The sequence below is a fragment of the Ursus maritimus genome, unplaced genomic scaffold (assembly GCF_017311325.1).
Source record: "Ursus maritimus isolate PB19 unplaced genomic scaffold, ASM1731132v1 scaffold_24, whole genome shotgun sequence".
Taxonomy (NCBI): domain Eukaryota; kingdom Metazoa; phylum Chordata; class Mammalia; order Carnivora; family Ursidae; genus Ursus; species Ursus maritimus.
In genome coordinates, this window is record NW_024424897.1 from 4,860,865 (window position 1) to 4,888,420 (window position 27,556).

The 27,556-nt window shown below is 54.2% G+C and overlaps 1 protein-coding gene across 2 annotated transcripts in view; it reads right to left on the reverse strand.

Moving 5' to 3' along the window:
* Positions 1 to 24,514: 24,514 nt before the first annotated feature.
* Positions 24,515 to 27,556, reverse strand: part of MGAT5B (alpha-1,6-mannosylglycoprotein 6-beta-N-acetylglucosaminyltransferase B) — a 67,910-nt gene continuing 64,868 nt past the window's right edge. For both annotated transcript variants that reach the window (XM_040640154.1, XM_040640153.1), the window contains exons 16-17: positions 26,536 to 26,792; positions 24,515 to 26,070 (exon numbers count right to left, since the gene is read on the reverse strand). In XM_040640154.1, the coding sequence (XP_040496088.1) occupies positions 25,872 to 26,070; positions 26,536 to 26,792 (456 nt within the window). In that variant the 3' untranslated portion in view covers positions 24,515 to 25,871. The remainder of the gene's footprint in view (positions 26,071 to 26,535; positions 26,793 to 27,556) is intronic.

Sequence of the window (27,556 nt, forward strand, 5' to 3'; positions counted from 1 at the left end):
TGGGATCCAGGCTCCTTTCATCTTTTTCATTTAAATGCATTCTCAAGTAGAAGGGGGGAATCCAAGGCCTTAATTTTTGGTTCGGTAAGTATAGGGATTTGGGGGTTTGATTTTCCTGCCTGTTCTCTGCCTTCCCCAAGATGGACTTGACTTCTCTTTACAACCCGGATCCAATGGGTCCCACACATCTGGGATCCGAGCTGCTGTTTCCCGCAAGGGCTGAGTGACCTGGTCACTGCGGGTGCCCCATGTTCCTGCATGGTGAGGTGACCAGTGGGTCTGTTCTCCTGCCTTCTCAGGAAGGCTGTTTCAAAAGCCTGACTGGTACTTCTTTAACCTGAACTGTTCCAGAAAATACCCTTTTTTAATTTTTATTTTTATTCTTATTTGACAGAAAGAGCACAAGCAGGGGGAGCGGCAGAGAGAGAGAGAGAAGCAGACTCCCCGCCAAGCAGAGAGCCCGACATGGGGCTGGATCCCAGGACTCCGGGACGTTGACCTGAGCCAAAGGCAGGCGCCCAACTGCCTGAGCCACCCAGGCGCCCCAGAAAATACCTTTTCTGACCACTTGGTTATGAGCACGTGTCAAAGGTTAGGACAGGCGAGGGGCATTCCCTCCCCCACTCGGGTTTGAGACTCACTCTCTGCGGGGCGTCCGGCCTCCCAGCCGACCCTCGACCCTCTCAGCATGAAGTGCTGCGGGCAGAGTCGTGATTTCTCTCTGAGCTTGGGCTGGGGTCTCCCACCCCTGCACCCCGCCCAGCCTGAGTGCAGGAACACCGCACACACTCTCCTTGCTCACACGCGCCCTGCTGTGAGCGCACATACCAGCGTACACCATGTGACAAGTGTTCTGGGAACTGGGACAGACGGTTTGCGGGAAGCCCCACCTGCTGTGTGCTGTCAGACAGCCCCTGGGTGTGCCATCAGCCGGGATTCTTTGCCAACGAGGAAGGCCAAACCCTCCTCCCCAGAGCCTGGGTTCCTTGCACCGTCCTCCATCCTGAGACGTCTGTTAGTCTGCTCCAGCTGCTGTAACAATTTCCATAGACGGGGTGGCTTATCCGCAACATTTATTCTCAGGGCTCTGGAGGCTGGAGGTCAGAGATCAGGGTGCCAGCTGGGCTGGGTTCTGAGGAGGACCCCCTTGCAGGTGGCAGAAGGCCTCCTTCTTGTGTCCTCACAATGCAGAAAGAGAGTGAGCTCTGGCCTCCCCTGGTAAGGGTGCTAATCCCATGCACGAGGCCCCACCCTCATGACCTCATGACTTCCCAAAGGCCCCGCCTCCAGATACCATCATGTCGGCGAGATCCCAAGAGCACCCCAGATTACCCATGCGATGCTAATCTCTGACTCACAGTCTGCCTCCTGGGGAACCCAAGCTGTGACAGTGGGTGCCAGGAGTGGCCCCAAAATGCCCACGCTTGGGTAGATTTTGGACCTTGGTCATCTACCATCTGGTTGGCAACGTGGCCCCCAACAGCAGGAGTGGGTGGGGCACAGACAGATCTTGGCACGGGTAACAAAACTTGTTAAAATTTCCCTCGCGGTGAACTGGCACTGCAGGGGGAGCAGGCGCCCACTGGTGTAATAGACCTGCCATTGGAGAACCACGGGAGGACACTTAACAAACAGGGACAGCGGTGCTGTGGGAAAAAACAGAGAAAAGAAAAGAGTAAACAGTGGATGGTTCCCCTAGGGGAGCTCATGTCTTGGATTAAGACCTCAGGAAACCCAGGACTTAACCCTAAGAGTAGGAGAACTCCCTAGAAGGCTAACCTCTCAATCCGGAAAGATAGGCCATGCCAAGCTCAGGGCCCTGGCTGGGAAGAAGGGGACCCTGATACACGGGAAAGGCACATCTGGATTGATGTTCCTCAAAATCTTGAATCCAAGATTCCCCCCAAACTCTCTGAGCCTGCAGAGGGGCCCACACCTCGCTGCTAACGGCTGACACCACCGTCCCCCTCCACCCCTGCCTGGACTTGAAGAAAACGTAAGGGCCTCTTCCCTGCCAAACAACAGGCATCCCTTTCAGAAACTGCCCCCACCACCCCTCCTGGCCACCAAGAGGCAGGGTCAGGTTGCAGTACAGCCCAGCTGAGGACACAGAGGCAAAGGATCCCACCCCAGAGAAAGTGGGGAGGCCGGTGTGCCTCTCCCTGCAGGAGCCAGACAAGTGCGCAGGGAACGGGGTGCCGCAGGTGTCTAATCAAGTAGGGGCAACACACCGCTGGGGAGGGAGACTCTTCCAGGACTTGGGAATCAGCCCCGTAGCAAGGAGCCCAGGAGAGGCAAACACGATTGGGACAGCCCTGGAAGCACGAGAAGGGGATGCCCACGCCAAGGGAGCTAGAAATGCCAGAACTCCACGCAGACAAGGGAAGGAGCGGTCAGGAGCCAGAGACGTGGGTGCGTTCGAGGAGGTAACACCCAGGAAGGGCCCCAACCCGCCAGGTGAGCGTGGTCCACATCAGGGCCCAGAAGGCACAGGTTTCCGGAGCGCAGGAAGGTGCTGGTAAGAGCATGCTGGCAGCACTAGAAGGCACAGTGGTGACTTCTCTGGGAGCCAGGGCTGGGAGTGGGAAGGCCACTGCCCCACGGGCGAGCTGGCAGCAGTGGGGTGGTGGAGAGGACCCCACTCTCCGCCCCCTCACAACAACAGAGGCCACGTGGCAGCACGTAACCCTCGGCATCCCAATGGACGCGATGATTCCAGGGAGCCGGGGGATCGCAGGGGCAGCCTGTCTTGTCCAAGCTCCAGGCCGTATCTACGGAAATGATAAAGCCTGCACCCTTGGACCGAGCGAGGCCACTGGCAGTGTGTCCCGCAGCTGTCCCACGTTAAGAAAAATAATCCGCAACTGGGAAATGTCCTTTCAGTTCCTGCTGGGACGTTGTGTGCCACGCCCACACGAACGTTTGCACCTTGATTTGACCTACTTTTTACTACTTATCAGGGTATTTTGCAACTCCGAAGGGCAGGCGTCAACTTGTAGAAACCTGTAAGCTTTGCAAATGATTCTTGTCTAATAACAATTCAAATGAATTTTGTCTGGGAGAGATGCAAATGATTTCTGTCCTGTAGAAAAGCTAATCCCAAAGGTTAGAGCTTCATTACCCCAGAGGATGTAAACCAGCGTCGTACCTGACACGGTCGTCTTATTCCAGGTTTCCCTCCGTGCCTGTATGTATCCAGGCTCTTGAATTTTCTTTGAACTGACTTAACCAGTGGTTCCTTCGTTAATAAGTTCAGTGAGTCTCAGATATATAATCACTTTTTAAAAATCAAGTCCTGCATCAGGCTTCCTGCTTGATGGGCACCCTCCTTCTCCCTCTCCACCACTTGTGCTCTCTCCTTCTCTCAAATAAATAAATCTTTAAAAAAATTAAAAAATTAAACTTTGACACCTAGCACATGGACACCAAGGCGTTTGTGGCATTGTTGCTTATAAGAGAAAAGTATTGGAAACCAACATTGATCAGTAAAGAATTGGAGAAGTTAATTATGGTGCTTTTACAAAGGATGGGGCAACCGTGGATGTATTTGAATGGAGCAGTCGCTGAGATTTTTTTTTTAAAGATTTATTTATTGATTGATTGATTTGAGAGAGAGAGAGAGAGAGAGAAAGTGTGTGAGCCAGGGCATGGTGGAGGGAGAGGGAGCGAATCCAAGCAGACTCCCCACTGAGTGTGGAGCCTGACCCAGGACTGGATCCTAGGACCCTGAGATCATGACCTGAGCCAAAATTAAGAGTTGGATGCTTAACTGACTGAGCCACTCAGGTGCCCCAGCAATCTCTGAGATTTAATGTTAAATTTAAAAATAGCAATGTTGATGGGGTACGTGAGTGGCTCAGGCGGTGAAGCGTCTGCCTTCGGCTCAGGTCATGATCCTGGGGTCCTGGGATCGAGGCTGGTGCTGGGTTCCCTGTTCAGCGAGGAGACTGCTTCTCCCTCTGCCTCTGGCCCTCCGCCTTGCTAAAAAAATAGCGAGGTTGCCGGACGAGTATGATGTGAGCTCATTTGGGTAAAAGAAAGGAAGGAAGGAAGGAAGAGAAAGGAACAAAGGAAGGAAGAAAAGGAGGGCAGGAAGGAAGATCTATTCAGAGATAGACATCTGTCTATATATGCTGTCTCTGTATCTGCGCACACACACACACACACACACACTCTTCTAAGAGCATCTCTGGAAGCCTACGGAAAATGCTGGTAAAAAAGAATAACGCTGCTATTTCTTAACATCCCTCCGGAGAGGATGGGTTACGGGGAAGAAGGGGAGCAGGAAGACATAATTTTTACTGCACAACCTTTGTACCTGTTGAATTTTATATCATTTGCATGCATTATTTATTCCAACAAATTAATAACCCTTTACACGGACAACGAGGGAGAGTGCTGCCCAGAACAGAACACAACGGTCTGCCTGTACGAGGACAGGGCAAAGGGCTACAGCCCAGAGCCCCTGAGGACTGGATTTCTCTAGAATGTGGGACTAAGTCTATAACAGCTTTTTCCTAAGACACGTTCTCGAAGTGTAACGAAATACAGTAAAATTCACACTTTTTACATGTCCTGTTCTGAGTTTTGACAAGTACATGCAGTCACGTAGCCCCTACCACCACCAAGACACAGAGCGGAGCGCTCTGACACTCGCCGCGTTATCGGGCAGACGGGCGTTCTTGCCACTTTATTGCCGTGTAGGGCCCACTGTGTGGCTACACGACCACACCACCCTTTGTTGCTTCATTCTCCACTTGACGGGCTTTGGCATTGTTTCCCGTTTTTCGTACAAAAGCTGCTTATAAACATTCTCATACAAGTATCTACGCCAACATAGATTTTCATTTTCTTTGAATAGATGCCTAGGAATGGATGCCGGGTTCATGCGAAACATGTGCTTGACTCCATAAGAAACGTCCAGATGGATGGTTCCAGAGCAGTGGTACGTTCTCGTGCTTCCACCAGCTGTGCATGAGAGTCCCCGTTGCCGTGTCCTCACTGAAACCTGGTTTCGTCGTTCCTGTTAACGTCGGCCGTTCTGACAGGGTGTAAGGGTACCTCATTGTAGTTCAGATCTGAATTTCTGTGATGACTTACGATCATGATTGAGAGTCTTCATGTGCTGTTGGCCAGCTGCATTTTTCCTTTGGTCAAGTGTCTGTTCAAAACTTTTGCCATTTTTTTAATTGGCCAATCGATTGCTTTCATCTTATTATTATGAGTTATGAGAGTCCTTTGTATATGTCCTAGATACAAGTTCTTTATCAGATATGTGCTTCGCAGAGATTTTCTGTTTCATGACTCCTTTGAAGACTTCATTGGCTTTCTGCAATGAACATGAGGGATTTAGCTCACCTCCCTCTCTTCCCCCTCTGCCTCTCAAAGTTCCAAAGTGATTGCTGTTGTTGTTTTATTGCTGTCATTGTCATTATTATTATTTTGGTTCTGTTGAGCACCTTTGAACTCTACCACGTGGACCTGTTTCGTGTTGCATCACAGTCAATAGTTTCTCTCGATCCTACTTTGTCACAGCCACCCCCTTTCTCCCCATAATCTCTCCCACTCCTTCTGACAACCACATTTTAATTTTTACAAAGTTCTTAACATTTTTTTTTTAAAGATTTTATTTATTTATTTGACAGAGATAGAGACAGCCAGCGAGAGAGGGAACATAAGCAGGGGGAGTGGGAGAGGAAGAAGCAGGCTCATAGTGGAAGAGCCTGATGTGGGGCTCGATCCCAGATCGCCGGGATCACGCCCTGAGCCGAAGGCAGACGCTTAACCACTGTGCCACCCAGGCGCCCCACAAAGTTCTTAACATCTATAATCTGCCCCTGAACTGCAACCAAGCGTCGTCTGCTTTATCCGTAGTTTGACTTTAATCATGTCTGTATCATACTATAAATTCTGCAGAACACCCCTTCCCCCAGGAAACCTCGATCTCTGTATATTTGTTCATTGAGTGGCAATCTTGACTGACTGTCTCTGGGCCTAGGGTGATCAACCAGCCTGGTTTCTAGGCTTAAAGGTCGTAAGCATTTTAGTGCTGAAAACAAGGAAGCCACCCCGAACGAGCGGGTCACTCTAACCTTGAAACTTCCCTTGACTCCTCTTCTAGATTAGATCTAGTTTTCTGGATCCTGTATATTCCTCTTTATTTATTTTCTGACTTCTCTGAATTATGCAGCAACTATGTTGAAGATAAATTGTGTCCTTCCATGTATGAAATGTCTTTATTCTGCTCTAAGGTTTATTGACAGTTTAGCTAGGTATAGAATTCTAGATTGGGAAAAATTTTCCCTTAGAACATGGAAGGAATGTTCCATTTTCTCCGAGCATCTGGTTTCACTGATAAGTAGTGAAGTGCTAGTCTGACTCACCTTTCTTTATTGGGCCTGTTTCTCTTTGCTTTTATGTTCCCCACCTGTTGAGGCTAGTTCTGCATTTTGAGATGATTTATTTTCTAGTGCTTCTATTAGACTTTTAATTTTAGCAAGCATATATATATATATATATATATATATATATAATTTTTTTTTAAAATCTCAAGAGCTCTTTTAGCTGTTCTCTGGTCTTTTTCTCCCTAACCAAATTGAGTTCTTGTTACATAAACAGAACATCTTCTCTAATCTCTCTGAATATATTCAACAGAGGCTTTGAATGCTATTTGCCCTCCCACGAATCATCTCTGTGTCCTCTGGCCAGTGTCTTTGTTGTTCTCCTGAGTCTCCCTTCAGGCTAGTGGCCCTCCTCAAGGGCCTGACGAGACTTTGGCTCATCACGTATAACAGAAGAGGCCCGGGTGGCAAGTTGGTGTTTCCTCTGCTTTTGGGTCAATGTGCCTCCCTATTCCCTCTGGAGCGAGAATGCTGTATAGGCCAGGGTAAGGGCAGGCTGTATTTATGAAAGCCCCACCACCTCCTCCCAGTGCTGGATGGGAGGGCTTTACAGTATCCTCCTGGAGGCCACCATCCCACCGGCGGCCTTGCAGCTCAGTGGCTTAGCTTCTCCAACAGTTGTTCCAACTTCCTTATCAAGGAGGCTTCTAGGTTCGGGTTGGGTGAAAGGTAGAGGAGGAGGGAGGGTCCGCTACCACTGGCGCGGTGTCTCTTATACAGACCTTCTGTGACTCCCCTGTCCTCAGCAGCTGAGTTCTCTTGTGTATTACCACATCTGTCAACCTGAGTGCAGACTCTCTGGGGGGCTCTGTCTGCGGCCAGCTGTTCCCCCGTAGCTCTGCAGCTCCATCAGCATAGTCCGGGCCGCAGAGCCTTCCACCAGCGTAGCCCAACGACACTGTCTCTGCCAGGGACCGGGGACCCCCCAGCCCCCAGGGCTCTTTGCTGCTGTGGGTGTATCCCTTTCCTGCTCATACCCGTGCATTTCAGTGAGGTCTTGGAAGATGCTCACGTGCATGGTCCTCAACATGGAAGCCTCACCCCACATTGAACGGGGGCTTGGAGGAAATCGAGGCTCTCTGAACACAAATGAAATTGAACATTTATGGATGCCTGCAACACACCAGGCACAGTTATTCATATGCTTTATCCCATTTATTTTTTGTTATTTCTCATATTCCCACCTTATAGTTTAAAACTGAGACATAGAAAAATTTGGGGCGCCTGGGTGGTGCAGTCGTTAAGCGTCTGCCTTCGGCTCAGGACGTGATCCCGGTGTTCTGGGATCGAGCCCCACGTCAGACTCCTCCGCTATGAGCCTGCTTCTTCCTCTCTCACTCCCCCTGCTTGTGTTCCCTCTCTCGCTGGCTGTCTCTATCTCTGTCAAATGAATAAATAAAATCTTAAAAAAAAAAAAGAAAGAAAGAAAAGAAAAATTAAGTAACTTGCCATTCATGTGACTAGGGAAAGGTGGAACCCGAATTCCGGCTTTCGGCCCCTTCGACTTGAAGGTTCAGACGCTAACGGCTCTGCAGCGTCCCCAGGTCCCTGCAGGACCCTCACCACTGGGCAACACAGTCACCACAGGGCAACACAGCCCGGCCTTAGAAACCAGGGAAGTCCGCACCAGGCAGCAGGGGAGCTGGAGCACCCAGGCTCCGTGTCCTCGACCCCCACCCATGTTTGTGTCCCAGGAAAACTGTGAACACGGGGCTTACTCCAGGGGTGTCGATGCCCTTGAAGAGGGGCTCCCGGGAAACAATCTGACTGCTCCTGGGACAGCTGTGGGGCGGCAACCGGCTCCTTCCGCTCTTCCCGGTCACCCCTACCCCTCAGTTAGAGCCTCACTTGGGGCTGCAGGAGGAAGGAGATGAGATCTGCCGCGGGGGTGGGGGTGTGGCGGGGGTGGGGGTGGAGGGGGTGGAGGCTGAGCCTGAGGCAGAGCTGTTCCCTCCCAGTCCGCTCCCAGTCCCTCCCAGTCCCTCCCAGTCCGCTCCCAGTCCGCAGGAAACACCGTCTGCTGCGTGTCCGAGGAGTAGCTGCTGCGACCTGAAGACCCACGGCGGTCACACGCATTAGCTGCATGACCCCTACTTTCCCAGCAACCCTTTCCGGTAGGGACGATCATCCCCAAACTTCTTTTTTTTTTTTTAAGATTTTAAAAATTTATTAGAGCGAGAGCATGAGCAGGGGTGGGGGCAGAGGGAGAGAAAGAGAAGCAGACTCCCCACTGAGCAGGGAGCCCCATACAGGGCTCGATTCCAGGACCCTGGGATCATGACCTGAGCTGAAGGCAGATGCTGAACTGACTGAGCCACCCGGGCCTCCCCATCCCCAATCTTCTAATGAGAAAACTGAGTCTCGGGGCTTAAGGAACTTGTCCGAGACCACCAGCTGGTAAGTGGCAGAGCCGGACTTGAACCCAGGTCTGAGAGGTGCCCTACACACAGAGACGGGATTCCCACCTTCGCCACAGCCTGGCTCATCCCTGAGGGGCAGCCGAGCCCCAGAGGCTGAGCTCACGAGACCCCCAGCCTGGGCATTCCCAGGGCCACGGTTGTGACCCTCAGGAATTTTGGAGGGCGAATCCTGGGCATCCCCCACCTCCCCAGCCAGTGTCCTGAGACAGCCACATTGTTGTTGGTCAAGATTCTGGAGCAGTCCGCTGTCACCTGCCTAGCCCTGCTGGCTGCCTACCCCGGGCCGCTGCCCCAGCCAGGCGTGTGGCTCCAGCAGGGCTTAACCGGCATTGTATCACATTTGCAGAGCAAGGGGTCTCGCAAATGCAGCCTTACAGAAGGTGGAAGAAACCCAAGGAAGGGAGGAAGGATGTGAAAGAAAAGGACCAAAAAGTAATGTCCAACTTTTAAAGGGACATCATCCCTCCAAGTGGTCCGAGAGATCACTTGTGACAAGCACCAGCTCCGCGCCCCCACCTCCCTTGCTTTCCCAGCAGAAGTGTGTCCCCAGTGCCCCAAGGGGATGGTCTGGGTCCGAGGTAATACAGGGAGGGGCCGGGGGAAGTGGAGGGGCAGTAGGTCTGGGAGGGGGGTAGGGGCTTCCACAGAGTCACTGGGCGGGTGGCTGGCACAGAAATTGGTTCCCGCTGCAAGCCAGGCACCTCCCTGCTGAGCTCATTACCCTCCCCCTAAGCCTCAGGACGGAGATCTTACAGTTCCCACTTCACAGACGAGCAGGGGGAAGCGTTGCTCTGGGAAATTTCTATCCTCACCACGAAGGGGAGGCTCCTCTGGGAACCTCTCGCCCAGACCCCTCTGCTCCTTACCCCACCTGGGAGGGAGAGAAGGAACGGGTGGGAGCGGGCCTGGGGCCGATGGGGTCCCCCGGCGCCCCAGCACAGCTCCTCATGCGTAAAACAGGAGGGACCTTTTCCTCAGAAGCGAATCAAACCTCTGAGCCCAAAGATTGCAAATGAAGGGCTCCTGTCAAGTCATTTCCCTTGCAAACGAAGCGGCTGCTCCCGAGTTTTTTCCTCGTTAATACCTCGTAACACAGCAGCGGCCTGGGAGCCTGGCTGCTCTGCCCCCCCCCCCCCCCGGGACCCCCAGCCCTGCAGCTCTTCGGCTCATTTCAGTTAGCTTGACACTCCCTGGTATACAGATGAGGCCCCAGGCACCTCCGATCCCTGAACCTCCGCCTCCCCTCACGGGGCCCAGGAGAACGGACTCCTGCCCCCTCCGGATAAGTAGCAGATTTTCAGGGGGGTGGGTCCCAAAGCCCAGCCCAGTTGGGGAGGTCAGCCGGGGAGGTCAGTCTGTGCTAGGTCTCCAGCTCTCTGAAGTCAAGGGACTGAGTCTTTGGGGTGGAGTTGGGGAGGCCAGGGCTGGAGGGTGGGGTATCAAGGAGCCCAGGGGCACGCACAGCAGATCTGAAGGCAGACCCCAATGGGGTCCTGGTGGCAGCAGCTCGGCTTGCAAAGCTCAGTCCCAAATAAATCCAGAGATGAAGAGAGACCCAATTTCCTCCCCCCCCTCCAAGTCTCCTGATCTGTAAAATGGGATAATAAAATTATCTGCCTTTGCGATTCTTGATCTTGGGTTCCTGGGTTTGAGCCCCACGTTGGGTACAGAGATTACTTAAAAAATAAAATAAAATAAATTATTTTAAAAAAATTATTTGCCTTGTAGGGCCATTGCGAGGGGTAAATGACACGATCGGGGTATAGCTCTTGGCTCAGGATCTGGCACTTAGAAAGCCCTGCATAAATGCTAGCCACCATCTGTATTAATATTCGACCAGTGCTTCCCCCAGTACCCTCACACCAGCACCCCTGGGGACAGCTGTCCTGTTGTAAAATCAGCTACGTAGTAACATCAGGGCCTGGGATGTGTTACTTACCGCTCTGTGCTTCCCTGTTCTCGTCTGTAAATATCGTACCCATGTTGTAGGGTCAGCTAATAAGTAACAGAGCTCAAGTGTTCTCACAGGCACGTGGATTCTAAAGCCAGATTCCTACAGCCAAAGCCTGGCTCCAGCTGTGTGCCCTTCTGCAAACGACTTAACCTCTCTGTGCCCCAGGTTCTTCCCCTATAACATGAGCAATTCTAATAGTACCCTCCTCCAAAACTGTGGGACATGGCTAAAGGATAATTTTTAGAAAGGCAAAGTCACAGCTCCATCAAATAGGAAATGAACGTGTGTCAAAGATTTTCTTGAACTCATCAGTTCATGAGGGAACCAAGACGTTACAACCGGTTCAAAGGAGAATTTAAAGAACGTAGGCACGCAGACTGTCAGGAAAACTGCAGTGAATGCACCAACACAAGCAAACCGGCCACAGGGCAAAGTCCGCCGCGTGCCGCCAAACTCAGTCGTGTGCGTTTTTACCTACGAGGATGATCTGCATTTTTATCTGTTTTCTCCAATATACAGAGTCATAAAATAGCTCAAAGATGACCAAAAAGCCGAGACGACCCCACAGCCGATCCAGACAGGACACCTAGCTATAGGGTGGGGTTTTTTGTTGGTTGCCTTTCTTGCTCATTCCAAGATCCTTCTCTGCATGGAGGAGTTAATCGACGCAGGGTGACTGTGAACCCGGTAAATGCTGTCTAAGTTTTCGTAGAAAATAATGTGGAAATAAATGGCGATCAACCACACGAGAGCAGGCAAATACTATCGATTCAAGATTCAGTTTGCTGGAGCCCCATCACTTTCGTCTTGGCAGAAACTCGAAGGCAGGCAGGGGAGTGAAAAGCTTCCTGGTGGAACAGAAGGGAGGCCTCAGGTGCACCTGATGGAGGCTGGTGGAGGCTGGCGGGGGCTGGTGGAGGCTGGTGGAGGCTGGCGGTGGGCAAACCAGGCTCCAGGCTTCCTATGAGATAGGTTAGAGGCGCATACTTGGCTTTCTCTGGTTGGTCCTAAGTTGGAAGAGGGCACAAAAATCAGGGGAGCTGACGGTTATTAATCAAGCCCTGGCTGTTCAGGGCTGATCGGAAACAGGGGTTTGGGTTTGGCTCCTGGCTTGGTTGCTGGAGAGGGTGGCCGGGCTTCCCCCAAGGCCGACCTGCAGCCGTCAGGCCGGTTTCCTGCCCTTTAGACCTCCGGCAGCGGGTTGGCTTCCCGGGCTGGCTGCTTGGGTGGTGGGTTAGAGTTCTGTTTTTGCGTCCAGTCTGGCCATTGTCCATCTGTGTGTTCAGTCTTTCAATGACCACACTGCCTGTCGGAACCCTCGCAGCGGTAATTACTCGCAGTTGATACTCATTGGTTACCCACGATCACCAGTCCCTGAGGGTTTAGGCAGACTCGGGAGCCTGAGCTGGTAGCTCAGAGCCTGCGGGGAGGCTGGAGAGCCAGGTGGGGGAGAAGGAAGGGGCTGGAGCGGCTGCAGCCCTACCCCGAGTCGGAACCACTTTCTGTCCCATGTCACTCTCGGAGAGAGGGTCCTGGGGGTGGGGGGGCAGGGACTTCAGATATGGTTTGGATCATGTGCCACCAAGAAGGTCTCCCAGGGGAGAGACGTGTCTAACAGGGATGCCGTTACCACAAAAACAAGACTTAGACACCGGGTCACCGGGAAGACGCTGGGGTCCACTCAACAGCCCCAGGACATGGGCGCCATGGAAGTGCCCACATTTCCGGCCAGAGCATGGAGTCACACAGAAGGTAGGAGTCCAGCTCAGGTCTGCCCTTCTTCGGAGCCCGGTTTCTTCCCCCCACGGCACTGAGCCTCGGTGTGCAGGGAATCTGGTGGCCCTCCCCGTCGGGCACAGCGCAAATCCCAGCTGCCCTGCCCAGCACGGCCCACAGAGCTCTCCTGCCTCTGGACTCAGGTCTCGCTGCCTCGGCGCCCTTTGACCCATCCACGTCCCTCACTGCCTTGGGCGTGGCCTCCTCGAGCCGGGACCAGCTCTTGGAGCTCACCTCCCTTTAAACCCCCGGAGGTGGTGAGAATGGGGAACTGAGGTGATAGCTCTAGACCCTCCCCTCCCGCCACAAGCTGGGGCTTGAGAAGCCTTCCTGGGCTGCAGCCTAGGCTCCATATTTAGAATTCTATCATAACTTCCCTGAAGGATGCCACATTATACAGCTATTGAAAATAACATCAACCATTGGGGTCCCTGGGTGCCTCAGTCGGTGAAGCGTCTGACTTCAGCTCAGGTCAAGGTTTCGGGGTCCTGGGATCGAGACCTGTTGGGCTCCACGCTCAGTAGGGAGTCTGCTTGTCCTTCTCCCCCTGCCCCTCTCACCCCAACTCGTGCTCTCTCTCTCTTTCAAATAAATTAATTAAATCTTTACAAAAGAAAATAACACACACACACACACACACACACACACACAAGAAAGAAAATAACATCAACCAAGCCTTTCTAAGGACAAAGTAAAATGCTTGTGATAGACTATTAAGGAACGCAGGGAAGAAAAGCCTCCTCGGGTCTCCAGCTGGGGCCTCTATGTCAGAATGTTGGAAGGCAGATTCACAAGGAGAACGAGCCGGAGTTTATTAACTTATGGGAGTACCCAGTGAGGAGTAGCTCAAAGGGGTTGGAATTCAGGCTTACACAGCATTTTAACAAACCAACAATGAATCCATAGAGAAGTGACAAGACCAAGGTCTCTAAGCTTCTAAGGGCAGTAAATGGTGGGAAAGCAAATATCAGAGGCAACCAATGGCAGACAGAGGGCTGGCCTCGGCGAGGTTAGCCAGACTCGTTTGGTGCCTCTCTAGGCTGGGGAGGGTCTGGAGTGTCTCTGGTGATTAACTTCTGTCCTTCCTGGGAGAGGGAAGGGAGGGGAACACCTTTACACATTCACGTCCTGCTTTTAGGCAAACAGGGAGAGAGCAGAGAGGTTTTCTTGCGTCTGCTTCTTCGCAATCGCCTTCAGCTCAAAATAATGCTTATGCCAAAGTGGCAAATTCGGAATGGCATACTCTGCTACCCTTCAGGAAGAAGGACTAGAAACAAAACCACAGAGATGAGATGTTATCAGCTATGCAACCATATCCATGTACGCACAGAATATTTGGGAAGAAATATGCTAAAATTAGCAGTAGAGGGAAGATAGGTGGTTTTTACTTGCTTGCCTGTACTGGTCCAGATTTTCCAAAGTTTCTATGTGAAGGGCTGTAGACATTTGTCATTGTTTTTGGCTGCCCAGCATCTGACTCCCTCCTTAGGCTGGGAACATCCCACCTTTGGCAGAAGTGGGCAATGCCCTGGTTGATTTCCCAGACATCCTTGTAGCTGGAACGCAGGCTCCTGGTGCCAGTCCGCCAATCAGAGAAGTGATCCCCTTCTCGGGAAGAAGCAGGACCAGTGATGGGCAACAGTGGTAGTGAGTCCAGGGAGGCATCTAAAAGCCCTGATTTAAAAAAAACAAAAACCAAAAGACAGACAAAAAACCCCCAACAACTTTAAAAGGAAATCTCGAAATCCAACGGCCTGTGAGCAAGGAACTGCTACTTAAAATCACAGCAGAGAACCAAGGACAACGAGGAAGGTGTGTTCATATTCTTATTGTTGAGTCGTAAGAGTTCTTTGTATATTTTGGATCACAGTCTTTTACCACATGTGCCTTTTGCAAATATTTTCTTCCAGTCTATGACTTGTCCTCTCATTCTCTTTGATATAGACAACATTTTGCTAAATCAAGTTAAACCTTACTCCAAACCCTGCTTCTGAGCATGAAGTTTGGACTTGGCCACTTTTGTGTGCCCCCCACCTTCTCAGACGTCACACAAGAGTGGGGAAGCCCCCATCTCTATCCCCACGTGGTTCCCATGGAAACGCTCATCATCCAGGATCCTCCGGGTCCGTTCAAAGACAGCGGTATGCCTGGAGCTAAGCTTGCGTATGGGTACTCCTTTGCGGGGCTCTGGGGAGCTGTCCTCACATCTGCGTGCCATCCCTTCTGGGAGCCTGACATACGTCTGGGACCCAGGTTTCTCCACTCTCAGAATCATCCGCCCCCAAGCTCTGATCCTCTTCTTTCCTGGGACGCCACCTCCCTTGGTAGCTACTCTCCCCATGCCCCAAGCCCTGGGGCTGCCCACCCCTCAATAATTCAGTCTTCTGGACTCAACGAAGACCCCCTGCTCCGTGTTATCATCGCACCAGGGCTGCAGCTCTTACGGTGAGATGGGAGAGCCCCTCGTCCACCCCTCCCTGAGGGCAGGGCTGGGTGTCCTCTCCCCAGCTTCTGGCATAGCAGCTGGCAGAGATGGGCAGCAGTGCATTCCCCGCCCCCCACCCCCGAATGGATGAGCAAACTCCACCTTGGGTTGGTGCAGGAGGGTCCCCGCCCTTCGGAAGCTCACAGCCTGGCTGGGTTGCACATAGGTGCTGGGGCCCTTGGCCTCTGAGTTCACCCAATTCCCTAGACTCCACTTTGTGCCACTTGCCTCTGTCTCTGCCCACCCCCGCTGGTTAGAGGCTCCTTTGAGATTCCTCTCGCATTTTCATTAATTTCTTTTGAATAATTAAAACCAGGAAATTAATACTTTCAGCGGAAACCTGAATTGCAGCGTGTGCTTTTCATCATTGTAATTCTGCTGGAGCATTAAACACTCGCGTGAGCCCTCCTTCTCCAGGGACAGAGGGGACAAAGCTACGTCTTGAGGGCTTAACACATAGTGCTTGGCTTTGGCTGTGCACTTAGTCATTGCTTTTTAATTAATGGATGGATGGATGGATGGACGGATGGATGGATGGACGGACGGACGGATGGACGGATGGATGGATAGCAGGATGAATGGAAACAACGACCCCAAAGGCCAAGCAAGCTGTTTGGAAGTTTCCAAAATTAGAGATGACCCTTACACTTTCTGGGCTAGAACCAACTTTGTTTCCTTTATCAAAAGGTAATTTTAATTGTAGGACACAAAGAGGCCGAGAACCTGGCCAAAATGTTTTGCTTTTCCTTTATTTCCTGTCCGATGTCACGCCACCTCCCAACTAGATGTCGCCTGTCCTGCTTCCAGCCTTCTCCGGGAGGTAGCATTCTTTTTTAAAAAGATTTTATTTATTAATTTGGGAGAGAGAGAGAAAATGTGAGGGGTGAGGGAGTAGAGGAAGAAGGACAAGTAGACCGTACTTAGCGCGGGGCCCGATGCAGAGTTCATCTCACGACGCTGAGATCATGATCTGAGCTGAAACCAAGAGTCAGACGCTTAACCAGTTAACCGAATGAGCCACCCAGGTGCCTAGAGGTAGGATTCTCAAAACAGCAGCACTGTCCTGGGCCCAGGAGTGTGCTTACTGATGACGGAGAATCAGGGAGGTTGGGTCTGCAGCCCTCAGCACAAACCCCTTTGGGGACAGCCAAACGACCACTCTAGCAGGTGCGGACACCCTCTAATCCCTTTTACTACTTCCTGGCAGAACTTGGGGGTCCTCAGTGTCATCCCAACAAGCTTGCATTACCTTTATTTGGGGCGCAGGATAAGCGTCTCCTGACTTCAGAGAAAGAGAGCGAGCGAGCAAGCAGGGCAGGTGCAGATGGGCTGCATTCTCATGGCTGATCTCTGCAAGGGGCCTGGTGCCCTCATGTCCCCTGTTAATTCCATCCTTTCCCCCAAGAGAAGGGAAAGGAGGCAGTCATTACCCAGAGTGACTCACGGCCTCCTGTAGCGGGTTTTCCCAAGGGGCCTTGAGAGGAAAAGAATAAGGCTGATGTAGCCAGGGAAGCGAGCCAAGGACCCGGCTGGAGAGAGAAGGAGGCAATCCCTAGGGGAAGGTGCCTCCCAGACTGACCTCAGGAGCTGGTGGAGAGGCAGGAGGTGCAGAGGGAAGGATTCTCTAGGCTCCACCTGTCCTTGTTCAAGCCTGGGATGCCCAGGTTCTTAGGGTGCGGTCCCCCACCTGGCCGATCACCAGAAGCCCCAGCAAGGGTTCTAATTACAGCACTTTTCCCTGCCATTCAAATGCCTCTCCGTGTGGGGATCAACCAGTATACCTCAAGGGGTCTAATCCAGAGCCAGCCCGGGGCTGGAGTTTCGGGTGGTCTGTAGAGACAACAGAGTCTGATCACCAGTCTCCCACTCTCTGGCTCTGCTGCACCCATGCTAGTGTCTTTCCTCCATCTTGCAACTGCCTCAGGGCCTTTGCACAGGCTCTTCCTTCTACCTGGGATCCTCTTCCTTTTGGCTCACTTCCTCAAGCTTCCTGCCCAAATGTCATCCCAGTGAGAGGTCTTCTTATAAACCTGTAACCACCCTCCCATCTTCCATCCTCCCTCTCCTCCTTGCCAGAGGTTTTCTCTGTAACAGGGCTTAACTATCAGTTTACTGTCTGTGTTCTACCAGGTGCGATAGAAGCTCCATGACATCAGGCACCTTCTTTTGTGGACAGCCGTACTCCCAGAACAGTGCTCGACACCTGGGGGGTTCTGTGGATGAATCACCGTCACTGGCTAGAGAAGGAGCACAGGGCATTGGCTCTAAGGCGGGAAGACCTCCCTTTGCCCACAGCCGGCACACAGGGGCCACATGGTCTGAGCTCGGCACCAGGGGCTTTGTCCTGCCCCTTCGTGGAGGGTGGCCACAGCCACCAGCCCTCTCAGACCTGAAGACCCACTCTGATCGCTGGGACCCCACTGCCCTGGGCCCTTCCCTCGCTTTCTGGCCACGCCCTGACCCTCCTGATGAGGACCCTCGCTCCCACCTTTCCAGGAGCTCCTGCCACGTCGGGATCAGAGGGAGATGTGGGGGCGCCCGCACTGGGCAGCCGAGCCGGCTTTTTTGTTTCACATCAATGTTTAAAAGATGCCACTTTTAATCGTGTGTGAGTACAATGTACCCTGAGGCTTTTTGTGGTAAACGGCTCTCAAACACAGTTTATTCGTTAATTATTATTAAGTATTTTCCTGAGGGGCGCCTGGGTGGCACAGCGGTTAAGCATCAGCCTTTGGCTTAGGGCGTGATCCCGGCGTTATGGGATCGAGCCCCACATCAGGCTCCTCCGCTATGAGCCTGCTAATTCCTCTCCCACTCCCCCTGCTTGTGTTCCCTCTCTCTCTGGCTGTCTCTCTCTCTGTCGAATAAATAAATAAAATATTAAAAAAAAAAAAAGTATTTTCCTGAGAGTGGCCGGGGGGGAGGCAGGGCCTTGCTTGGCCCGCAGCAGTGTGTTGCCCGTCAGCGCCTCGGGTGAATGGGGCTCTGGGAGCTGCCTGTGTGGGCCCCGACCAGGTGGCGAGAGAGCAGGCTGGGTGCAGCCGGGACCTCCGGACCGCGGGAGGAGAGAAGGCAAGGGGGAGTGGGGCGGGCCGGGCGGGCAACCCCAGCGCCCTCCACCCGCAGAGAGCTGCTTCCCTGCGTGAAGCCAGGATTTTTGGCTTCGGCCAAAGGGGGAAAGAGCAGAGAATCACCACTTGCTGAACAGTGGCCGAGGCTACCTTGCATGTGGGATAAACCCACTCTCAGGAAAACAATGCAAATAAGACATAAAAGTTCTAATGTGTAGCACAGGCCGATTTCCACAGTATAAACACTCCCACCATGGCCGGTTCCAAGATTTCAATGATTTAGCAACTGGCTTGTAAAAGTCCTGAAAGTCTAACGACCACCTCTGCAAGCCGCTGGGAGCTAGCCCCAGCACCCTGGTGTGTGACGGGATTCAAACCTTCCCCTCCAGGAGGTGTGCTGGTTAATTGCATGTATCAACTTGCCTGGGCCACCGGGTGCCCAGATTTTTGGCCAAACATTATTCTGAGTGTGCCTGTGAGAGTGTCTGTGGAGGAGACATTTGACATTTGAATTGGTCAACAGAGTAAAGCAGATGGCCCTCCCCCAATGCAGGTGGGCCTCATCTAATCAGTTGAGGGCCTGAAAAAAAAAACAGAAAGGCTGACCCTTCTGTGAGTAAGGGGGGAGCTCCTCCTGACTGACTACCTTGAGCTGGGATACTGGTCTTTTTCTGCCTTAAGACCTGAACCGAAACATTGCCTCTTCTTGGGTCTTGAGTCTGCTGGGTTTTGGACCAAAACTTACACTCACGTGGTTCTCAGGCCTTTGGACTCAGACAGTCACTCTACCATTGGCCCTATTGGCAGTCTCCTCAATCATGGGAGTCAATTCGTGATAATAAATTATATATATATATATATATAGAGAGAGAGAGAGAGAGAGAGAGAGAGAGAGAACCCTAATACAGAGGTAGTTATGGTCACCAGAATAATGCCCCCCCCCAAGATGTCCATGTCCTAATCCCCGGGACCTGTGACTAATTATGCTAGATCATGTGATGGTTAATTTTGTGTGTCAGTTTTACTGGGCCACAGTGCCCAGATATGTGGTCAAACATTATTTTGGATGTTTCTATGAGGCTGTTTTTGGATGAGATTAACATTTCAATAGGTAGACTTTGAGTAAAGCAGATTGTCCTCCAGGATGTGGGTGGGCCTCATCCAATCAGTTGAAGTCCTGAGTAGAACAAAAGACTGATCTCTCCTGAGAGAGAAAATTCTGCCAGCAGATGGCCTTCAGACTCGAACTACAGCATCAGCTCTTCCCTGGGTCTCCAGCCTGAGAGCCCACTCTGCAGACTTTCGTACAGTCTCTCTAGTCACGTGAGCCAATTTCTTAAAATAAATCTTTCTCTTTACGTGCGTGTGTAGACATCTATAAATGTACACACACCTGTTTCTCTGGGGAACCCAGACTGATACGCATGGTGGAGAAGAATTAAGGTTGCAGAATTTAAATTGTTCATCAGCTGACCTGAAAATAGGGAGATCCTCCTGGATTATCTGGTGGGTACGATGTAATCACAGCAGTCTTATAGGCAGAAGGAGGAGGCAGGAGGGTCAGCGTCAGAGTGAGGAGATATGAGCAAGACTCCACCAGCCACTGTCGGCTTTGAAGATGGAGGAAAGGGCCACAAGCCAAGGGACGCAGGTGGGCCCTAGCAGGTGGAAAAGGCAAGGACGCGGACTCTCCCCCAGAGGTTCCAGAAGGAGCATGGCCCTGCTGATACCTTGTTTCAGCTGTGAGACCCGTTTTGGACTTTGATTGAAAGATAATACATAATAATCATACAATAAGACATTAGTGTGGTTTTGTGATACTGAGTTTGTGGCCGTGATAGGCAAGTAACACTCACACGTATTATCTGCACTTCCCTACCTGACGGGCTAAGGCTCAGACCCGCTGACTGCTCAGGGTCGCAGCTAGCGACAAGGGTCAAAGACAAGGTTTGAGCCCACGGCCGGCTGATTCCAAGGCCCAAGTTTTGTGTGTGTGTGTGTGCACGCATGTCATTTTTTCAATTAGAAACCCACTTTTTTTTTTTTAAGATTTTATTTATTTATTTGACAGAGAGAGAGACAGCCAGCGAGAGAGGGAACACAAGCAGGGGGAGTGGGAGAGGAAGAAGCAGGCTCCTAGCGGAGGAGCCTGATGTGGGGCTCGATCCCAGAACGTTGGGATCATGCCTTGAGCCGAAGGCAGATGCTTAACGACTGTGCCACCCAGGCGCCCCAGAAACCCACTTTTTAAATGTAAGTCCCCCTTGGAAGTTTTCCAACTTAATCCCATATCAGCCTAGGTAATTGAAAAGCTTTTATTTTCTTTCTTTCTTTCTTTTTTTTTTAATTTTTTATTTTATTTTATTTTTTTTAAAGATTTTATTTTTAGGTAATCTCTACACCCAACGTGGGGCTCGAACTCAGAACCCCAAGATGAAGAGTTGGATAATCTGCCAACTGGACGAGCCAGGAGCGCATGGAAAGCTTTTCTTCGTAAAACACCAGAAAATAACAGGAACACCACGGACAGCAGTGTCCGGGTGAGGGCAGAGCTGGGCTTGCAGGAAGGAGGGGCCCCCCCGCAGAGGCCCAAACGAAACCAGAGATTTGAAAGCCAGATGGTGAGCGTGTGAGTGTGGCCGCGCAGGCCCCAGGGCCAGGGGTTTGGATGTTGAGCCCTCCATGGGGACGAGGGGTGTGGCCTTGAGATCGGGGTGGAGAACCCAGGCCCTTGCGGACTACAGCCTCGTGAAAGGAGAAAGCAGAAGACATACCGAGTACCAGGACAGCGAGGCGAGGAGGCTGGTATGTTTTGGTGGAAGAGGCAAAACAGGGAGAGCTGCAGGCTGAGGTGTTTCCAGAATGGATGAAAAAGAAGTGTTAGCAGATTCAGGAAGGCCAGGGAACCCCAGCAGGCCCAGGCTAGACCTGGTGCCCAAGACACAGGCTCTGGATGGGAGACTTTGCACCCTCTGGGCCAAGCGTCACGGCGAACACTTGTGCTGGGGGAATGTTTGTTGAATGACTGAATGATGGGGACAGGGAACAAGTTGGGAAATGAGACCCAGATCCAGCTGTAGGCAAGGCTGGGAATTCACAACCTCTACCCGCCCCTCCACTCCTACCTTCTGAGGACCCCAGAATGGGGTGGGCACAGGTGAGGGAGTCTAAGGGACCGAGGGGGACCTGGGGCAAGGGTAGGGAGCATCCGGGGGTGTCCCGTGTACTCCCGAGGAGCCCTCACCGCCTTGCCCCAGCCTGAAACTCCAAAAGCCAAATGCCCAAGCCCATGCCCGCCCCAGGGATCCCGACAAAGAGTCTGCAAGGAGGGGGTGGCTGGTGGCCGGGCAGCTGAGAGTTGACCCGGGAAGCCAGTGGCCTCTGTTCTGCTCACTTCACACTCCACGTGGGAAGAACCGGCCGCACTGTTTCTCCAGCATCACGAGTCTCCTGAGCCCAATATTCAAGTATGCGCTGAAATCGGGGCTGGGCTATTTTTAGCAGAGTCAGCGGGAGGTGATCTAAGGCTGAGTCAGCGGGAGGGTGACAGTCCCAGAATCCACCTGGGAAGTCTCCAGGCCCGTCCCCCTCCTGCTCCCAGGGCCTGGGTGCTGCTCCCCGAGGCCCCGGGGCCCGTGTGAGGGTGTTTGTGCGTGTCTGGAGGGGAGGGTGGCCTGCCCCCCCCCAGCAGCTGTGGCCTGGAGAAGGCCCTCCAGGCTTGGGGTCAGACTACCTGGCGTCCGGTCTGGGCAGCGGCAGGCCGGGAGCCTGACGGTTCTCACCTGCAGGAAAGGGGTGAGGAGCGCCTTGAACCCGGAGCACCTGGAGGCGGTCCTGAGCCTCACAGCCCAGCCGCCGCCAGCCACTCACACCTGCTTCATCACGCTCCTTGCACCCTGACCTGGACCCGCCGGACCTGGCTTCTTCCTCAACCCCACTGGGTCTTAGGATCATTTCCCTCATCTCAGGCAGGAGGGACAGGAAGTGGAGTTGGGTGGGGTCCCGCAGCAGCGGGTTGGGATTTTGAGGGGCCTTTGGAGTTGGCCAAAGGGAAGGGGAGCAGCCGCGGTGCTGGGACATGGGGAAGGCCCCCAGGTTCTGGCTCTCTGCCTCCAGTCCCACCCGGCCCAGCCCCTGCTGAGAGCGTACCTTGGTGACCAAGAGAAGAAACCAAATGGGCAATGCCTCCCAGGCTTCTGCAGAGACAGAGGGGACCTTGTGTTACAGGATCTCTGTCCCCTGAGTGCCCTCGGGTCTTGGTCACGCCACTTCCAAGAATGAAGAGGTTAGGCCAGGCGAAGAGTGGTGGGCAGCGAAGCGTTCATTGAGCAGGAGTACAAAGCTCCTGGGGGGGCACCCGAGTGGGTTGCCCTTGGAGTTTCTAAGCTTAGGGGCTTTTATGAGCTCTTTTGCAGAACTTTCTTAAGCAGTCAGGGTGTGCTGAGTCGTGCCAATCAGGGCTTTGGTCACGTGTTGGTCTACCTATTAGTTTCATGTCCACGTGCTAATGGTCTTTTTTTGCTGACGTCGGAGGGCTTGGGTCTTACCTGCTCTTTGCCCGTGATATTGACAAACGATTTTGTGGTTCATTGCCTTATTTTAGGACGTTTTGCCGAAGTCATTTCTGCAAAGGCTGCAAAGCAGAATGTCAGTGAGATCCTGTCTAAGCTGCGAAACAGGATGTCAGCAGTGTTTTATTTTAGCCGTCCTGACTCCGTATCTTCTTGTTGGGGACCCTGGCCCTGACTCCCTAACTGTCCAACTCATTCCTAACACCTGCCCTCTCTGCCACCCTCCAGCCTCCCCGGTTCTGGGGAAGGATGCTGTCCTACAGCCTCCCGGCTCTCTCTCCTGCCCTTGAACTTGGGACTGTCTCAGAGACAGCTGAGGCCTGTGTACCTTCTTTGCCCCAGGCTGGACGCAGCCTCCTCCCTCCTCGTTCCCAGGCTCATTGGCTGCAGCCCCGGGGGCCCTGGGTCATCAAGGGGCAGGGCTTCAAAAGCTCAGTACAAGCAGGTCATCAGCCTGATCGGACCCTCTGAGAGCTGAGCTGGGAGGTGGGGGCGCAGAGAGGAGCTACCCCGTCTTGATGTCAGCCCAGTGGTTCACATCAGATGTTCGGTAGAAACACCTGGAGGAGAGCTTTTTAAAACTCCAGATGCCCATCCCTGCTCAGAGACGCAGGTTTCCTGGGGCGGGGGCAGCCCGGGGGGGGCGTGGCTGCCGTTCCCCAGGTGATTCCGGGCCGGTGAGGGATTTCATCAGACCTGTTACATCACCTGTAAGCGGGGAGGGGTGGGGGAGGATGACATCACCTGGCAGGGTGATGGAGAGGCCGGCTTGGACCTGTTATCTCCTCTGCTGTTCAGTGGTGGGTGGGGAGCAGAGCACTGAAGGGGGGGCAGCGCCAGTCCGGGCGGGCGGAGAACCTACAGCCTCCCCCAGGCATCTGGTCCTACATCCAGGCTGCAGGCTGTCCCCTGGGCCTGCTTCTCCTTCTCTTCCTACCAGCCAGCGCCCCACACCCTCTGCCCCCACCCCGCCTGAGTTCAAAGCTTGCCAGGGTTCGGAAAACCCAACAGTAAGAAACAATTGATTAAGAACGGGGCAGACGACCCGAAGAGACACCTCACAGAGGAGACACGCAAATGGCAAGTAAGCCTATGGAAAGATGCTTTGCGTTCGATGCCATCGGGGAACTGCAAATTAAAAATCAATTAAAAATAGATGGAACACCGAATGGTACCCTCGTGGTCGAGACTGGTGGGTGGGGCTGCAAGAGCGTTGCTTCGCAGGACCCCCGGCTGGAAGGAAGTCCCTGCCCACAGAGGATCACAGAGAACTGAGCAGGGCTGCGGGCGGGGCCCCGGGCTGGGCTGTCACCCTGTTGGGTCATTTGATCTTCACAGCAACTTCGAAATGATCGCCCCTCTTCCCCACCTCACTGCTTATAAGCTGTGTGCCCTTGGGCAAGTTACTTAAACTCTCTGTGCCTCCGTTTTCTCAACTATAAGGGGGACATAACAGTACCTACCTGATAACACAATCGAAGGCATGAAGTGACACATTCTGTGTCCAACTCCCAGCCCGGTGTGTGAAGGGCAGTAAAGGCCCAGTAAGCATCAGCTAGCATTTATCACGATCTGGCTCAGGCTCTCTGACCTCACAGAGGCCAGCCTGAGGGGAACAGAACCGGACAGCCCTGCTTGTCAAGCAGGGTCCCTGGAGCCATGGCACAGGGCCCCCGCAGGGACTTCCCTCGGGTAGCCTGACCCAGAGAGCTCCAGCTTTGCAGACCCAGGCACCCTGTGACGATACACAGCAGGGGCCGGAGGCCCCAAGACAGCCACCCACCCCCAGCCCGGGACATCCCAGCAAAAGATGAAAACAGCACAGTCCTCCTCTGCACCTCACATCCCAATAAAATATTTATTATTTCAAGAAATAAATCTTTAAAAAAAGAGAGAGAGAAAAGTGTGTCTCTATTGCTTTCCCCGGACAGGTCAGGTCCTTGGTGACCGCTGAGCTTCTGCGGCCGCAGGGGGCCACCCAGGCCCAGAGAGGGGTCTTGGGTGGGAGGGCCCCTGCCTCAGCCCCACAAGGGCTGGCTCCCCTCTCCCAGCTCTCAGGGCCTGAGCTGCCTTCCTGGCAGGGTGGAGGGGCAGGCCTGGGGGTGAGGGGTTTGCCCCGTGGGGGATGGGGTGGGTGGGATTATAAAACGGGGTGGGGTGGCAGTGTCTCTGAAGGCCCGACCTGCTTCATCAGGCGGGGCTCTGGGCACGGGGAGGAGGGGAGGGGGCATCCTGGGTTTGGGACAGGCATGCCACACAGAGATGATGGTTGGGTCCAGAGGTGGTTTGAGGCTGGAGGAAGCTGGAGGTAGGGGACGGGCAGCATCGAGGGGGTGGGGGCTACCTGGGGGCTAGCGGGCCTGGGACGCCAGGAGCTGGGCTGGGCGCGCCATGGGGCCGAAGCTCCATCCCAAGCCTTTGCCTACAAGAGATGCTGGGAGGTGGGGTTCCGGAGCCTGCTGGGCGGGGACCGAGGCTCTGGGGACAAATCCATGGCCTGGAATTGCAATCATGCCAAGATGAGTTTCGGGAGAAACCCAAAGTGGAGAGAGAGCTGCAGCAAGCAGGAGAGGGAAACAGTTCAGCCCAGGGGCTAGGTGGCCCCCCACCCCTGCTGTGCCCCCCAAGTATAGAAGGGAGGAGGAGTGTGCGAAGGCAGGAGGGGTAGGGCTGAGAGGAGGCATAAGCAGGCATGAACAGGGTGCCCCAGTCCCTTGTCCCTTTTGTCCATACCCCAAACCACCGCAGAGGGACAAGACTGAGCCCTCACATGTCACCCCCTCTCCCGGGACCCTTCATCGGGCCATCGGGCACACTGCCCCTGCTCCCTCCCTGTACATTCTGAGGCCCCATCCCGGGCCTTCGAAGGACCAGGGCCCTCAGTCTGGTCCAGAACTGGCCTTGCACAAAGCGAGGGGCCTCAGACCACCTGCTCCTGCCAGTGGGGCCCTCTCACCAACCCCACAGCTGCTTGGCCACGACGCTGCCACGAGCCCGGGGACGAGGTCAAGGAGCCGTGGGCACCCGGCCGTGGATGAGTGGCCCGCCCCAGTCCCGTGCACGAGTCTGCTCCGTGCACTTCCCGGCCAAGGAAGGAAGCTCCAGCGGGGGCGTCGAGGGGCGGGCGGGTTGCTGGAGCTGGGAATCTGCTGGTGCTTTCTCCTGTGGCAGGGAGGGCCGACGGGGGCCGGCCTCACAGACAGTCCCGGCACAAGGCCACCTGGCCCTTGCGGAAGTCCCGGCAGGGGCACAGCCGGTGGTACTTGGCGCTGGCGCCCGCGCAGCTGAACAGGAGCGGCTCCTTCTGCAGGAAGCACTCGCGGCCGGGCTGGGCGAAGGCCGGGTACAGGTGGTTCATCTCCGACTCCGTGCTGTCACAGGGCACCTGCAGCCTGGGCGGGCACCGCAGGCTACGGTCACGGCCCCAGCCTGGGACGGCCCCCACCCCTCCCTGGCACATCCCATCCCAGCAGGGAAGATGTTTCTAGGGGGCACCGGGACCAACCCCGGGCCGCAGCTCCTTCCCCAGCTGAGAGAGAGGACGGGAGGGGGGCTGGGCTGGGTTGCAGGCTGACCCACCAGGAGGAACCCTGGGCCTAGAAGATGCCCGGACAGGCTAGCCAGAGGCTGAGGGAGGGGTGGGGGTGAGCAGGGGCTGAGGCCTCACCAAGAGGGTGGCAACCGTGACATGGACACCTGTCCGGAAGATCCCTTCTGGGTTCGTCCTGACTCACAGAGGAGCATTAAACCCCCGCCGGCGGCAGGGCTGGGGACAGGGCAGTTATGGGGTAAGGAGCTGCAGGTGAGCGAGGCTGGGCCAGCCCAGGAAGGCGGGTGGGGGAGGGGGGCTCACTTACTTCTGGAAGGCGTCCTGGCTGTTGAGGAAGGGGAAGAAGGATGGCTCGCAAATCAGCCCGTGGTCCAGGCAGGCGTCCGTGCAGGCCCTTCCAGCGGTGGCCAGCCAGGCCCGGAGGGAGTGTGCTGGGGGCCAAGCCCCAGGGTCCAAGCTGGCATTCTGGGCCCACTCCAGGTGGGTGGCGTTGGGGGCCAGGACGAAGGGGCTCGGTGGGGCTCGGGCCCCTAGTGGGGCAGGGCCGGGGGCTGCACAGAAGTCCTGGCGGGAGGAAAGCTGTGTTAGCCCGGAAAGGAGACGCAGATGCCACTGGCTGACACTGGGGGGGGGGGGTGTGTGGACTCGCCATGACTGCAGTCACGCCAGGTTGGGAGCCTGCCGAATGCCAGGCGGCCTTCCGTGCATGATGTCATCTATTCCCTGAAGCACCCCACCAGAACCGTATTAATATGTCTCTAGCTATCTTATGAGGGGAAACGGAGGCTCAGAGAGGTCATGGAACCTGCACAGGGCCTCACAGCTGGATGACAGAGGCAGGGTTTGAACTCAGGCCAGCCTGAGAGCCACCCACCCCGCACGGCCTCAGCGCCGGCCACACTTCAGTTAGGCGCAGAGTTTCTACCCCGAGGCCCATGCGCCCTAGTGCGGAGGGGCCAGGGGCTGCGGCTGCCCTGAGGGGCTCTCCTTGCAGGGGTCAGCCCAGGAACCACGTGCGGGGCCCGGCAAATGTTTCTGTGAGCTTCATGATGACATCCCTGGGGGTGGCTGGGGGCTGAGAGTCCCGGGGTCTGGCTCTGGTCCCACCCAGCCCTCCCTGCTGGGGGCCTAGTGTTCCTGTCCATAAAGCAATGGTCTAGAACCACTCTCCAGCCCTCAATGTTGGGGGACAAGGGGCAGACACAGGCCACAGGCTGTCTGGATATCAAGTAGAAAGCAATGGACGCGTAGTCCCGCGGCCCAGCCAGGTCCTGCCACTCCCAGCCGTCAGCCCCAGAAGCCCCAAGCCTAGAAAAGCCACCTGTGGG